At 65.1% G+C, this 15114-nt stretch overlaps 2 protein-coding genes across 8 annotated transcripts in view; one reads left to right on the plus strand and one right to left on the minus strand.

Annotated features, from left to right (window-relative positions):
* The first annotated feature begins 1431 nt into the window (after positions 1-1431).
* On the plus strand, positions 1432-7990 carry ISYNA1 (inositol-3-phosphate synthase 1). The gene is made up of 11 exons (XM_050933688.1): positions 1432-1498; positions 2687-2811; positions 3443-3604; positions 4173-4302; positions 4446-4639; positions 5034-5183; positions 5577-5792; positions 6362-6526; positions 6655-6768; positions 6973-7190; positions 7502-7990. The coding sequence occupies exons 1-11, from the start codon at positions 1456-1458 to the stop codon at positions 7698-7700; spliced, it is 1716 nt and encodes a 571-aa protein (XP_050789645.1). The 5' UTR covers positions 1432-1455; the 3' UTR covers positions 7701-7990.
* Positions 7991-10134: 2144 nt separating this feature from the next.
* The window catches only part of SSBP4 (single stranded DNA binding protein 4), a 46717-nt gene continuing 41737 nt past the window's right edge, over positions 10135-15114 (minus strand). For 4 of the 7 annotated variants that reach the window (XM_050934300.1, XM_050934298.1, XM_050934302.1 and 1 more), the window contains 9 exons: positions 13983-14050; positions 13329-13374; positions 12839-12874; positions 12595-12649; positions 12286-12356; positions 11502-11580; positions 10947-10975; positions 10540-10641; positions 10135-10264 (listed from right to left, as the gene is read on the minus strand). In XM_050934300.1, the coding sequence (XP_050790257.1) occupies positions 10235-10264; positions 10540-10641; positions 10947-10975; positions 11502-11580; positions 12286-12356; positions 12595-12649; positions 12839-12874; positions 13329-13374; positions 13983-14050 (516 nt within the window). In that variant the 3' untranslated portion in view covers positions 10135-10234. The remainder of the gene's footprint in view (positions 10265-10539; positions 10642-10946; positions 10976-11501; positions 11581-12285; positions 12357-12594; positions 12650-12838; positions 12875-13328; positions 13375-13982; positions 14051-15114) is intronic. The other 3 variants (XM_050934301.1, XM_050934303.1, XM_050934304.1) reach the window with 1 other exon arrangement.

Raw genomic sequence — 15114 nt, forward strand, 5'->3', positions numbered from 1 at the left:
TTCAGACCCCTCTCAGAGGTTTGGGATCGCTGCAATCCCAGCACTGCTCCACCTACCAATCCTCTGCTGGAGCCAGGGGCCTGCTGCCCAGCCCTAAGCTCTGGGGCCTAGGCCTGGCTCTTTGGTGCATGCAACCCCCACCCCCCATAGCAGCTGGAGTCTGGGAGGTGAGGAGGGATCTGGAAACTCCTCAGCTCTTCGCAGTGGCTGGGGCTTAGTTGCTCCACAGAGAGAGTGCGGCCTGGCCTGTTTCCAGTGATTCTTGCTCCGCAGCTTCAATTCATGAAAATAGTTGACTGAGAAAAGGAAGGGGCCTGGCTCCTTTCCCCTTGAGAAGGAAGCAGAGTGCCCAGTGCTGGGCCACTGGCCAGCGCAGGGAATGGGCCGTAGGGCTCGGCCAGTGCTGGTTTGGGGGACTAGGCCGCAGGGCTGGGCTGCTGGGTGGGGCAGGGAACGGGCCACAGGGCTGGACCAGTGCTGGTTTGGGGGACTGGGCCACAGGGCTGGGCTGCTGGCTGGGGCAGGGAATGGGCACAGGGCCCTGGCTCCAGTGGGGCCGGGAAGAAGGCTGGCTTAGTGGCTCCCTTCGTGGGCATGCACTTGCTGCCTGGACTGAAGCCAGAGACCAGTCCCTACTCTGGGGCTGGGAGGTGGCCAGGGATCCCCCTTGCTAGGGGCTGGCAGGGGGTAGTGTGGATCTGCTGTTGGACACCCCTGGGGTGACCACATGACTCGATAGCAGGGGCTTTGTCTGATCTGCAACTCGACCCTCTCCTGAAAAAAACAAGTATTAAGATGTTTCCCACTTGCTACCTGATCCCTGTCCCTGCCCTGTGCCTAGCTGAGCCCCCCCACTGCCTTGCACTGGCTGTGAGGGGTGATCGCCTGGTCCAGTGCCCCCCACCAGGGGAAGAGCAGCAGGACAGTAGGTTCCAGGGGGTGTGTGGACAAGGTGGGCCGGTGCCTGCAGCTGCTGGGCCCAGGGTGCAGTGCCCACCTCCAGGGACAAACCCCAGGGCATTATGGGAGAAGCCTGAGCCCATCACGCTGCCCAGCTGGCAGCACCCTCGGTCTGCCTGGATGTGTTTCAGCACATGCCACAATGGTTAATTCCTGGGGACTCCAGGACCATCCTGGAGGGTTGGCACCTGCACAGCTGCCTCAGAAAAGGGGCGATCCCAGGAGAACCTGGAGCTGCAGGGGGGTGGGGTGCTGGGGCCCCGCCGTCCTGGGGGCTATGGGGCTGCCAGGTGCATGCACCTGCTGGGCGCGGGGGTTGCCTGGCCCAGGCGGATCTAGGGGACGGGGGGGTGGGGGCAGAGGTACCGCTCTGTGCAGTCCGGGGGGGCGGCACGTGTCCGGCCCAGGCGAGCGGGGGAATCCGCAGCTGATGGAAATTTACGGCGGGGCGGAGCCGCGGGGGGGGCGGGCCCTGGGAGCCCATTAAGCCGCCGCATGCCCCGGGGGTCTGCAGTAGAGCCGAGCCGAGCCGAGCCAGGTGAGCCGGGGCTGCGGGCGGGTCCCGGTGCCCGCGGGCGGGAGTGCTCGGGTCGCGGGGAGCCCCCAGCTCCCAGCCCGGGGCGGCTCCGGCCCCATGGCAGGTCGGGGGGGCGCGTGTATTTCCCGCGGGCTGCGCCCCCTCGCCAGGCCCTGGCGCTCCCGGGGAGCCGGGACCCCCCGGCCCAAGCGTGCGCTGGGGTGCCCCCCCCGCGGCACGGGGGCACCGGGGAGCTGGGATCTGCCCGGCTCGGGCCCGGCCCCAGTTCTCTGTGGGGTGGAGCCTCCCCTCCAGCCCCGCCCCCCGTGCCGGGGCCCCGCCCAGCTGCTGCCCCATGGCAGGGCTGGCTGTGGGGGTAGGGACCGGCAGGAGAGCCCCATAACCCAGCCCTCTCCGCGCGCACCGATTAGCCTCGCGGCCCGACCGTGCTCCCCTGTGATTCACATGGGGGAAACTGAGGCACGGGCGGGACCGCCGCGGTCCGGGGGCGAGTCTGCGAGCTCTGGCAGTGGAGATCGCGGGGCGTCGTGCCCAGGCCGGGCCCTGTCAGAGCACCTGGGGGAGCCCTGCCCTGCCCATGGTGTGCTGGTCATGGCACTAACTGCCCTGCGGGGAGGGGGCAGTGGGCCGAGAAGGGGGTCTGGGCTGGTGGGGCTGCCCCTGCCCTGTTCCCCCTCGCTCCACCGGGCACCAGCAAAGCAACTGAGCCCAACACACCTGTTGAAATAAGCCAAAGTTCTAGCCCTGTTTTGTTGCTGTCTGGCATGTCCCCGCCCTGAATGGTCCTGGCCTGGCGCGGTGCCTGACCCAGCCCACATCCCGCAGCCTCACAGAAACCCAGCCACTTCTGCGCTCCTCTTTGTGGAGCGTCTGGGTTGCTGGCGGGCTCCTCCTGCCTGCACACTGGAAGCTAGGATGCCTGGGTTCTATCTTGGGGGGACAAGCCTCTTCACTGCTATGTGCCTCGGTTTCCCTGCCTGTAAAATGGGGATTATCCCCCTCCTTAGCACAGGCCTCTGGGAGAGGAAGAGCCAGTCTGGGGCAGGGGGATATACTGGCCTAGCAGACAGCTGGGAGTATCCTGGCCGCAAGGGCAGTGGGTGGTGAATGATTTGCACACTCAGTCCTGCCAGGGCCCGGGCGTGAGGCCTGACGGGTCTATAATAATCTGCTTCCTCTACATTGCAGCTCCAGGAACCATGGCCGAGACGTTCCTCGTTGAGAGCCCTGATGTGACCTATAGCAAGGACTACATTGAGGCCAAGTACACGTACAGCACCGTGCACGTGAGCAGGGAGGATGGCGTCACCAAGGTACCTGCTGTTGGCGGGTCCAGCGTAGGACCGTGGCCCTGTGCCTACTGGAGAGGGAAATGCATTTGTTTGGCTCTGTGCACCTTCCCCACTGGTAGGAGTGGCCCAGAGCCCTGCTTGGCCTGGCTGGACTCAGGCTGTGTGAGCTGCCATGGGGCAGGTTCCTCCGCTGGGCCAGGGAGCGATGGGGCACTTGGGGACACTACAGGCAGGACGAAGTGCCTGAGCAGTGTCTGCCTGCAGGCTGCTTCCCCTCTCCGCCTGCCACAGCCTGGGGGCATCTGTGCCATGGGGCCAGGACTCTTAAGTTCTAACATTTAACAATGCTGTGTTGGGCCTGATCACATTGCCGCTGGTTTCCCTGGGCTCTGAAGAGCTAGTGGGAGCAGCCTCCCCATTGCAGAGGGAACCAGCCTTGGGGTGGGCTGGGCAAGCTGTCCTGGTGCATCGGTCGGGTTCTGCTGCCCCGTCCACTTGCGAAGCCCTGCAGTGCTGGGTTCCCTCATTCCCCTGCAGCGCCAGCGGACGAGCATGCCCCACGTGCGTCTTGTCCTGTCCCCTGCCTCCTCCTCTCCTTGTGCTCTGTCCGAAGGCTGCACCCCGGTTCTCACTGCCTGTCTTGGGTTCCTAGGTGAAGCCGCAGTCGACCAAGTTCACCTTCCGCACAGAGAGGCAGGTCCCCCGCCTGGGGGTGATGCTGGTGGGATGGGGTGGCAACAATGGCACCACAGTGACAGCGGCTGTGCTGGCCAACAGGCTGGGCCTCTCTTGGATGACCAAGACCGGACGGAAGGTGAGTGAGTCTCGTCCCCCAGCGTCTGGTGGTGCTTTCCAGGGCGCAGGTGGTCTCTAGCCAGCTGCCGAGGCTGCAGGGCCTGCGACCGGCTGGCTCATCTCAAAGACCCAGATGCAGCCCCAGCTGGTTGCCCGTGAGATGGAGCCTGGGCCCAGGTGAGTGGGTGGATGAGCCAAAGCCCTGCCCTGCTGGAGTGTGCCTGGTTGTGAGGCCTCAGAGCTCCAGGCTGGCCCCTGAGGCTCTCCCAGCCTGTGGGGTGTGGGGCTGTGCTGTGCCTGGGGGGCCATGTCTGTCGTGGCCTCGGCCTGGGAAGCGCTCGTGGGGCCTGTGGTGACGGTAATGTGGCGCTCAGACCCTGCGCAGGGGGCTCTCCCCAAACCATGTGGCGTGGTCCAGCTGGGAGCCGAGCTGCATGGGCTGTGCCGGGGCCTGGGCACTCAGACCTTGGGGAGGGGCCCCCGGCTCCCATGTTCTGTGCCCCCTGGAAGGTCCCAGGGGTGGGGGAGCTCCCCCGCCTGGGCACCCCTGGGGCTCAGTGTCCCCTTGGTGCTCTCCCTCTTCCCAGTATGCCAACTACTACGGCTCCTTGCTGCAAGCGTCCACTGTCTGCCTGGGAACTGGCCCCACGGGCGACGTCTACGTGCCCTTCCGGGACCTGCTGCCCATGGTGCACCCTAATGACATCATCTTTGATGGTGAGTGTGAATGCTGTGGGGGGTGGGATGGTCCAAGGGGACGGGGGCCAAAGGGGGGGGCTGTGGATGGGGGGGTGGCCCAAGTGGGGGGCTCTGTGGGCAGGGGCCCAGAGCTCTGACTGGCATCTCCTCCCATGTCTCAGGCTGGGATGTCTCCTCCCTGAACTTGGCTGAGGCCATGAGACGGGCCAAAGTCCTCGACTGGCAGCTGCAGGAGCAGCTCTGGCCCCACATGGTGAAGATGAAGCCCCGCCCCTCTATTTACATCCCAGGATTCGTTGCAGCCAATCAGGACGACCGAGCCGACCACGTCCTCCGTGGGACGAAGGCTGAGCAGGTGTGTGTCGTTCCCATTGCTGCAGGGGTGAACCCTGTGGCTGGGGTGGGGGAACAGCAGGCTCTCTGGGGCTCCTGGGCTGGCTCTGACCCTGCTGCCTGGGCTGGGGGAGCTGGGCCAGGATTTCGGAGCAGCCTCTGCCTGCGAGACCTGGGACGAGCCCTGGGCTGCGTGCCAGCAGTGGGGAGGCTGGGGCCTGTGCTCCACAGGGGGGTGCTGGGGGCACAGTTCTGGCACCTACCTCTAAGCACCGTCCCTGCTGCCCACCGGAGCTGACCCACACTGGGCAGGACAGGATTCCTCCAATTGCAGGGGCCTGGGGGGCCCAGCAGCTTCCCTGCCAGTGCCCTGTCCTGGGCTCGTGCTGCTGGGCGCTGACAAGCCCCTCGTGCAGGTGGCACAGATCCGCAGGGACATCCAGGAGTTCAAGGCCACCAGCGGGGTGGACAAGGTCGTGGTCCTGTGGACGGCCAACACCGAGCGCTTCTGCGACGTGCTGCCGGGCGTTAACGACACGGCTGCCAACCTGCTGCAGGCCATTGAGGTGAGGACCCATGGGGGGCGTGTGCCCCCCCCGCCGACCGGGGGATGGGCGCGCTGCGTCAGCTGCCCTAGTGGCAGCTGGTCTCGTCTCTGGTGCTCCGGATGCAGCCAGCCTGGGGGGCTGGTTCTGGCTCCTACCAGGGGCAGGGGCACTGGTTTTGTCCTTCAGTGGGGCCACAGCACAGTCCTGGAGCTGGGGGGGATGGGACTGGAGGAGCTGGTTTTGGGGGCAGCGGCCCCATTGTGTGGGGGGGCTGGGCTGAATAGTGGGAATGTGGGGGCAGAGCGGACAGTGGTGCCCTGTGATATATTTTCTGAGGGCCTGGTGCTCCAACTGACTGTCTGGAGGGGGACCCTGCCCATGCGCTGCACTGAGGTCTCCCCATCTACTCAGCGAGGCCTCGAGGTGTCTCCCTCCACGCTCTTCGCCGTGGCCAGCATCCTGGAGGGCTGCGCCTACATCAACGGCTCCCCCCAGAACACCTTGGTGCCAGGTGCCGTGGAGCTTGCCCTGCAGCGCCGCGTCTTCATCTGCGGAGACGACCTGAAGTCTGGGCAGACCAAGCTCAAGTCGGTGCTGGTGGATTTCCTGGTTAGCGCCGGCCTCAAGGTGAGCAGGTGCCGGGGGCGCCCGCTGGGCGGGCGACACTGCTGGGCCGGGTCAGTGGGCTGCCAGGGAGCTCTGGGTGGGTTCCCCTCCTGGAGCCCAGGGGCCAAGTCCCGGCACAGTCACCAGGGAGAGGGAATCTGGCCTCAGCAGAGCCCTGGGCTGGGGTGGGAGGGATTGTAACCCCTCCTGCAGCCAGGTGCAGGCCAGCTCCCCAAGGAGGCAGAGGCCTTGCACCGCACGAGTGGAGGGGCTGCAGGTTGGGATTAAGGCATGGGAGGGTGGGGCTGTGGGTAGGGAGTGAGGCACATCTGAATGGTGACAGCTGCATAATCCCCAAGAGCTTTGGGGGCTGAGCAGGGCTGGAGCATCCCGGGAGTGGGGTCAGAGGTGGTTCAGTTCGGCCCTTCCCCTTGGAATCAGACAAACCTGTCCCATGGCACAGGGTTGGGGGGGCACAGAGCAGAGTCCTCTTCCCTACCCTGGCTGGGCCTCCCCAGCAGTTGGGTTTGGAGCTGTGATCTGTAGGGCTGCTGTGACCCATCTTCCCCACCCTCCGCTCTCTGCCCCAGACTGTGTCCATCGTCAGCTACAACCACCTGGGCAACAACGATGGGAAGAACCTGTCGGCCCCGCAGCAGTTCCGCTCCAAGGAGGTCTCCAAGAGCAACGTGGTGGATGACATGGTGCAGTCGAACCCCCTGCTCTATGGGCCCCAGGAGAAGCCTGATCACTGTGTGAGTCCCAGTGGAGGGAGTCCCCTGGAGTTGTACCTGGCTCTGTTTGGGAGTGGGGGGGAGCTGCCCTGAAGCCCCTGCCCGGGGGTGGCTCTGGGGCCCAATGCTGAGGTGGCTCTTGGTTACAGGTGGTGATTAAGTACGTGCCCTACGTGGGAGACAGCAAGCGGGCGCTGGATGAGTACACCTCCGAGATAATGATGGGCGGCACCAACACCATCGTCATACACAACACCTGTGAGGTAGGGCCGGGAATTCCTGTCCCTGGGCATGGGTCACCCTGCCCCCCCAGCCTGGACGAGCTCAGGCCGGGTCCATGCCTCTCCCCTCCCTGCCCTGATGGCACCACAGGGAGAAGCAGCGGCTGGGGGGAGCATTGGCCCATCTGGCCCTTGGGGAGGGGGAGCTGGGCCCTGGCCCCCCTACTGACTCTGCCCCACTCCCAGGACTCCCTGCTGGCCAGCCCCATTATCCTGGACCTGGCCATCCTGACCGAGCTCTGCCAACGCATCAGCTTCTGCACCGAGAGTGACCCCGACTTCCAGGGCTTTCACAGTGTCCTGTCCATTCTGGGCTTCCTGTGCAAGGCGCCCCTGGTGCCTGAGGGCTCCCCCGTCGTCAACGCCCTCTTTCGGCAGAGGAGCTGCATCGAGAACATCCTGAGGTACCCCTGGCTCTGCCCTCCCACCCCCTGCCCCTGGGGTGCCACTCTACCCCCGTCCCCACCTCCAGCTCAGCACTGACTGCAGCTCCCCACTCTCCTCCATGCCTGGGGTGCCCACTCCCTTCGCCAACCCCTGGGCCCTCGGCTGAGCCTGGCAGGGATGGGGAAAGTTGCATTAGCCCCCGTGGGACCTGGTACTGAGAGCCCCTCTGGGACCTGGTGGTGCCCTGTCTGTGGGCTGTCCAGCTGGCTGAGAAGGCCTCTGCCCCCCCTCCCGCCTGACATGCTGCTCTCTCTGGTCCTGCCCCCAGGGCCTGTGTGGGGCTACCCCCCCAGAACCACATGCTGCTGGAGCACAAGATGCAGCGGCCATGTCCGAGCCTGAAGCGAGCGCGTCTGGCCGAGTGCCCCATCTCCCTCAAGAGGGCAGCTGCCCAGGTGAACGGCTACCTGTGCCCGGCCAGTAACGGGCATGGCACCTCGCAAGCTCAGCTGCACACTGACAACTAGGGCCCTGCCCTATGGCCACAGTGACCCCCAGCTCCCAGGGGAGTATGGGCTGAGACATGGTGGGCAGAACTGCACGACTGGAGAGGGGATCAGGGTCAGCCTGAAGGGGGACAGGAGCAGTGCTCCCGTGGCCCATTGGGGGGCTGTATTTTGTAGGGGGATTCTTAATTTGAATTAACTTGGGGGCACAGGCGCCCCCTCCCCCAACCACCCAGGCTCTTCTGACAGTAAATAGAAGCTGTAAACGTTTTGGTTTTGTTTTGTTTTTGGAATAAAGTGGGAGCATGCAAGTGGCTGTTTCTGCTGATCCCTCTGCATCCCCCCCCATCCCGCTCTGCACTGCCTGGTGTCCTGCAGCCCTCTCTGGGAAGGGTGTGCCCAGAGCCAGCAGTGTTCCTGTGAAAGGGGTCCCCCTGGGGTGTGCCCCACAAGCCCTGCCCTGGAATCTGTGCCCTGGGGCTTGACCCAGCTCCAGCTGGCATGGGTCTTTTCCTTGGTTTCCCCAGCTGTCCCATGTCTCTGCCCCTAGCACCCTTCCTGCTGTGGGGGCCCAGTGAAGGGGGAGTCCTGGCTCAGTGAATGCTGGGCAGGCAAGTGGGATTCAGGACTTTGGCAGGAGGGTGCTCAGTGAGGCACCAGGCTCAATGTACAACGGTGCTTGTTGCACTGGTACATCGTTCCTGGGGGGCAGGGCGGCTGTGGAAAAGGTCTCCGGGGAAGGGGGAGACAAGAGTCAGAGCTATGAAAAAAATCAAATTACATTTAATGATGCAGGTATTTTTGGGTGGATTTTTTGTTTTTTAGTTTTTTGGGTTTTTTGTTTTGATAAGTAACTTTCAGTCTAAAGCCTTCAGAGTAGAAAGAACAGACAAAATCCCTACACAGACGCACTAACCTAGCAGGGGAGGCACTGCCCCCAGCGGCAATACGCCAGCTGGCTGCATCCCCTCCCAGCCAGCGGCGGGCACAGCACACATGTGAGGCGGGCGGAGGCTCACCCCGAACAGCAACAGGAACCCAGCTAAGGCCCCCTTGCCTGGGTGGAGGCGGCTCTGGGCTGAGAGCCGGAGGGAGCACGGCTGGGCTGCTGCTGAGGTCCTTCATGTTTATAAAAGGGGGGGGCAGGGGGAATCCTTCATATGAAAGTTAAAAGTGGTCCTGACAGCTGGTAGAGGCGGGCGCCCGGGGCAAAGGGGGCTGCTGGGGGGGCCTATATACACTTGCCTCCCTTTGCTGCAGGGCAGGAACCAAGCCCAGTCTGTCCATCAGGGATGGGGCAGGGGGGAATCACAGTGGCTGAGCAAACAGACTGGGCTGTAGGGGGTCCCCTATTTCCTAGAGGCTCCATGGGGTGTTTCCAGCTGTGGAACGGTTGGGGGGGGTAGAGCGCTGGGGGCAGCAGGTCTCCTGGGTGAGCTGGGAGCAATCACATGGGGGGTGCAATTTCCTCTGCCCTGTGGATGCTCATGGGAAGGGAGGGGTGGGTTACTGGGCACCATGAGGGGGCTGAGGCATCTCTGCTTAGCTGGCAGCCAGGGGAGGGCTCTGCCAGGCCTCCCCAGTGCTGGCAGGGGAAGGGGCCTGAGGAGCTGTGGGACTGCAGGCATGGCTATCAGGGCAGCATGGGCAGAAAGGGAGGAGTACAGTGTGGGGGGGCACCCCTCACCTTGGCAAATATCTTAGGAGCAGCTGACAGAAGTGGCATAACTACACGGGGTGGGGGTTAGCCCAGAGCTCCTGCTGATGGCCTGAGGGGGCAGATTGCTGCTTAGACCTGCAGGCTCTGCCCCATGGGTCCACAGCAGGCTCTGGTGTGGCCAGGGCCCTGGAAAGGGTGAGGGTGGGGGATCCCTGGAAGCTGAGAAGCAAGTGGGGGTGTGTGTGGGGGAGCCCATGATAAATTAAACCCTGCACAGCAAAATGAACCCTTAAATAAATACCCCCCCTCCCCCCACCCTGCTGTGTGGGGCTGGGCCGAGCTGGAGGCAGGGCTGCCAGCTGTGGTCTGTAACCCCTGCTGGGATGGGGGCAGCAGGGCAGTGTTGCAGCAAACCCAGCGGGGCTTGGCCCCTGGCAGGAGTTCATCCCCAGCCTCCTTCCGCCCCACTTCTGCTGCCCGGCTGGGAAGGAGGCTGCCTGTGGCTGGACCCCACCCCTCAGCAGTGCGCTGGCTCCCAGCCCCCAAAGGTGCTGTCTGATGCAGCCGCAGCTCTGTCCTGTCCCCTTCTGTCCCCCTGCCCGTCCCCCCCCCGTACAGTCAGCAGGTTCCACATCCCCCCCACGTGCCTAGGAACAGCATCGTGCCTAGCACAAGCAGGCCACCCCCCCATGTACCCCACAGCCCCAGGTTCTGGCGGTTTGCTCCTCTGCCTGGCGCGAGAAGAGAGGGGGAGCGGGGTGCCAATGGAGCACTGGGGGGGAGGGGGACACAGGGGGGTGCTGGCAGGAGGGCAGGTGGCCAGTTCCTGCGAGTGTTTTAAATAGTTTAGAACCGCGGGGGCGTCTGGCTCTCTGCGCCGGGACGTCCGAGCCGATCACACGCTCATTGTCATGCTGGGCGAGTACTAGAGAGACGGGAGACACCAGAGCGTTAGCAGGCGGGGGGAGGCCGCCGGGGCCAGCCCGACGCGCTGGGGCGGGGGCAGGGCAGGGCAGGGGGAGCTGGGGCAGCTCACACCTCGGGGAGGCTCCTCCAGCGCAGGGCCCCCACCGCCGGTCCGACCGTGCCAGGCTTGTTCTTCCAGGGGATGGCCGATGCCTTGCAGCTGCCCCGCCCGCCCCGGGAGCCCCGCCCGCCCCGCCCTCTCCGCCTGCCCGGCAGGCCCACGCCGTCCCTTACACTGTCGCTTTGGAAGGGGTTTAAGAAGGTGCCGCTCATCTCGCCGTCGTCCCGTGGAGTCCCGGGCGGGTTGCTCAGCCCGGCTATGTTACTCGGTGAGCTCTGCAGGGGCACAGGAAAGCCTGGGTTGGGGGGGGAGGGGGTCTGCTGCCCCCTGGCCCCAGGGGTGAAAGGCCAACAGCTCCCAGCAGCACTGGGTGGGGCCCATGTGCAGAGTCACCCCCCCCCCCCGCCCAGAGGAGAAGGCAGGGATGCACCCCCAGCCGCTGGCAGGACCCTGACCCTTTGAAAGGGATTTACACAGACCACCCACCCTGGGAGGGGGCTGGCGGTGCCCCAGGGAGGAGTTCAGCCCAGGGGAACCCCCCCCATAGGGAGCAGGTGGAAGTGGGGTGCTGTGCTCTCACCTTTGGCAGCCCGTCCATGTCGCCAGAGCCTGGAAGGACAAGCAGGTCCTGTTAGCAGTGCCCAATACCAGGTAACGGTGCCCCCTGCCCCACCTGCCAGGGAGCCCAGGCCATGCTGCAGTGTCAGCCGTACTCAGCAGAAGGGCTACTGCCCTCACCCCCAACATAGGTAAGGCCTTTGTGGCCTCTCTGCCTCAGTTTCCCCCTGCACCACCGGAAGTGATGCTAACATGCTGGGGGGGTGGGGGAGGCGCTGACACAGGCAGCCTCCTGGGGGTGCTGCTGGCCCATAGGCCACCTGCGGCTGCAGAGCTAGGGGCTGAGCCCCCCCGCAGGGAGGCTGGGGCAGGTCTGAGCGCAGGGGCCAGAACCGCAGAGCTCCCAGCCTGGCACACCAGGGATAGCACCAAGGGAGAGGAAGGGACCTGCCCACAAACAGTCAGGGCACAGCCAGATCCAGGATCCAGGCTGCGGGGCGGGCCTCAGGGGTCCTGCTGTCTCTCTGCTCGTGTGGGCAGTGCCAGGCCCCGGCGGGCAAGAGGCCGTGCTACCCACCTAAGGATCCATTCATGTGATGGGGCTCCATGGCGTTCATGCCTCCCATGGGCCCATCGGGGCCAGGCCCCATGGGGAACTGGAAGGAAAAGGGAGCGCGTCAGTGCTGGGCACAGGCTGCCTGGGCGTAGTGGGGCCAGGGCTCCATGCACGAGCTGATGGGAGTGAAGGGGAAATGGGTGCAGGGCCTCAGGGACGTGCCCAGCATTGCTCTGGCCCCCGGTACCCCCTGGGGTTGCCCAGAGCCCGCACACTGCTGCACAGAACCCCGGGCACCGCAGACCTGGCCTGCCACAGGGTGGCCAGCCAGCCATGCCCATGGCCACCAACCACCCAGCAGAGCCCTCCTCGTCCCCCCACAACACCCCGCACGCCCAAGGGCAGCAGGGACGGAGAGGGGGGCCTCGGCGGAGCTGTGGGAAGGAGGAGCCCAGGGCTGGGCTGGCAGGGGTCCGTGGGGTGGGGGGCACCGGTGGAGCTGTGGGAAGGGGGAGCCTAGGCCTGGCCTGGCAGGGCTCCGTGGGGCGGGGGGCCTCGGAAGAGCTCTGGGAAGGGGGAGCCCAGGCCTGGCCTGGCATGGCTCCATGGGGCAGGGGGCACTGGCAGAGCTGTGGGAAGGGGGAGCCCAGGGTTGGGGCTGAGGGGCACTGGCAGAACATCCCTGGCTGGGAGTTGCTCTCTGCGCCTGTGGCTGGGTCTCCATCAACACTCTTTGGCTGTGGGGTGGGGCAAGGCCTGGGCTGCCCAGAGCTCCCCGTGGGGGGGCACTGTTGGGGGCACTCACATTCGGCCGGTTCCCAGCGGGCCCGATGGGGTTCATCATGGTGTACATGTTCTCGCTGGAGTTTGTGGAGTCTGTGGGAGTGCAGAGCGGAGTCAGTGCTGCCAGCCCCAGAGAGCACGAGAGGGGGCGGGCACTGCGCAGCCACGCACGAGCTCACCGGCGTTCACTAGCCGTGCAGCCCCCTCCCTACCCCCCAGCAAGAGGCATAGATGTGTCCGTTGCTTTCACCTTCCCGGCTGAGCAATGCCACCCGCCCCGTTCCCCAAGTCCGTCCCCCCTCCTCCACCCCACACCATGCAGATACTTCACCTCCTGGGCTGGGCATGATGGGGGTTCCGGGGGGGCCGCCGCCTCCTGGAGGGCCCTGTGGGAGAAAAGCAAAAGGCACAGGAGCCGTTAGAGCCTTGGCCCCTGGCACAGAGCCAGCCCGGGCCCCGTGGACACAATCTGCCCCCAAGGTGCAGGGCCTGCATGCTGGGGTGCAGGGGGTGCTCAGCATGATGCTGTGGGGCAGAGCACCTCCCTGCCCCCCGATTGCAGCTGCGGTACTTACCACGTAGCTTCCGGGTGACGAGGAGGAGTACGCGATCTGTGGGGGGATGAGAGGAGACAAGTCAGCACCAAGCGCACGGGGAGTGTGTCTGGCCATGTGCCCTCCCCCGGGCATCGTGCCCCCCCCCTCCCCTGTGCATTGTGCCTGTCCATACCCCCACCCTCGTGCATTGTGCCTGGCCCTGTGCCTCCCCCCGTGTGTCCTGCCTGGCCCCGTGACCCCCCCGCCATGCATCATGCCCGGCCCTGTGCGTCGTGCCCGGCCCTGTGTCCCCCCGTGCATTGTACCTGGCCGCGCCCCCCCCCCATCCCCCTGTGCATCGTGCCCGGCCATGCACACCTTCTCGTGCACTCTGCCTGGCCCGTGTCCCCCCCCATGCATCGTGCCTGGCCCCGTGCCCTGCTGTGCGTCGTGCCCAGCCCCGTACCCCCCTGTGAGTTGTGCCTGGCCTCCACCATGCATTGCCCCATGCCCCTCCTCCAGGACTCACAGAGTTGGTGTTGGGGTTTGGCCACGGCGCTCGCCCTCCTGGGCCCCTGAAACAAACAGGCGTGAGGCTGGCACTTCCCCAGGGTCCCTGTACCCCACCCCCGCTGCATGCACCCTGTCCTGCGGGGGGGCACCCCGGCACTGGGATCCAAGGTCGCTGGGGGTGGGGCAGGGTGGCACAGGCAGCTGGGAAACTTGGATGATTTGTGGGGACGCCCAGTTTCCCCACCAGCCATGGATTCCCCCGGATTGGCCCAGACAGCCATCCCCCCGAAACCTGTCCCCCCCTCCCCAGATCTGTGTGTCTGTCCAGGGTATCAGATGGTGCTGGGACAGCCTGGACTCCTGCCAATCACTCAGGCTCTGCTAGGCAGCATGAGGTGGGGTGGGGGGGCGTGCTGGGTGTTGGCCAGGTGTCACTGCCAGGAGGGAAGCTGCAGGCCCCAGCCCATGGCCAAGAGCAGACGGGCATTCTGCTGGGCTGGGACCTCTGCCCAGTGCCAGGGAGCCCCATCTGCAGCATCTGGTGCAGGGCCAGGCCCCCAGTGGCCCCCAGCCCATCCTGCAGGCGCTGGGCTGGCTCTGTGCCCCTCCTTGTGGGTCATGGGGGGCAGGGAGGTGTGGCTGGGGTACAGGGGGAGGAGAGGGGCCTTACATGTTCATGGTGGGCATGCCAGGGCCGCCCAGCGAGTTGGGCGGGGGCCGCATCCCGCTGCTGTAGTTCTGCAAGAGAGGAGCAGTAGCGAGCTGAGCATGTGGCGGGGGAGATGGGCCCAACCGCTGAGGGGCTGCATTAGCCCAGTCATACAGAACCCAGGTGTCCTGGCTCCAGCCCCTCCCCCGACACCCACTCCCCTCCCAGAGCCAGAGAGAGAACCCAGGAGTCCTGGCTCCAGCCCCTCCCTGCACATCCACTTGTGTTTTCTCTGAATACTGTGTTGATGCCTCAGTGTCCCCTGTGCAATTCTTCAGTATCTAGGTGGTGGAATAAGGGTGTGTGATTGCTGCAGAGCAAAGGGCCAGTGCACCTAAATGCCTGACACTCTGTCTCCTAGCAACTGATGGCCTGGGCCCCTCCCCTGCAAAGGTGCCAGCTGAAGGTGTTGGAGACAAAGAGATCAGGTGACCTCCTGGCCCGGGAAAGGGGCTGAGCAGAGAGGAGGGGCTGGGGGGGGTTGTTAGTCTGGAGCTGGCTGGGGTCGAGGAGTGAAGTGCAGACGTGGCGGGTCTGGCTCACTGCCCCCCAGAATGGACCCAGCCGAGGGGTGCGGTCTGCGGTACCTACAAGCTCTGTTTTAGACCCTGTTCCTGTCATCGAATAAACCTCTGTGTTACTGGCTGGCTGAGAGTCACGTCTGACTGCAAAGTGGGGGGGCAGGACCCTGTGGCTTCCCCAGGACCCCACTGGGGCGGGCTCGCTGTGGGAAGTGCACGGAGGGGCAGAGGATGCTCAATGCTCCAAGGAGAGACCCAGGAGGTGAAGACGTGTGAGCTTCTTGCCCTGAACAAGTCTGCTCCAAGGGAAAGGAGGCTCCCCAAAGTCCTGACTGGCTTTGTGGGGAGCAATTCCAAAGCATCGCCCTGGGACTCCGTGACACCACTCCCCTCCCAGAGCCAGAGAGAGAACCCAGGCGTCCTGGCTCCAGGCCCTCCCCCAACACATACTCCCCTCCCAGAGCCAGAGAGAGAACCCAGGCGTCCTGGCTCCTAGACCTGTGCCCATGATCTCCTCCCCTCCCGTCCCCTCTGGGATGTTGCTGTGGGTCCAGCAGCAGTGCTCCCAGATC

This window comes from Gopherus flavomarginatus, chromosome 24 (genome assembly GCF_025201925.1).
Source record: "Gopherus flavomarginatus isolate rGopFla2 chromosome 24, rGopFla2.mat.asm, whole genome shotgun sequence".
NCBI classification, from domain to species: Eukaryota; Metazoa; Chordata; order Testudines; family Testudinidae; genus Gopherus; species Gopherus flavomarginatus.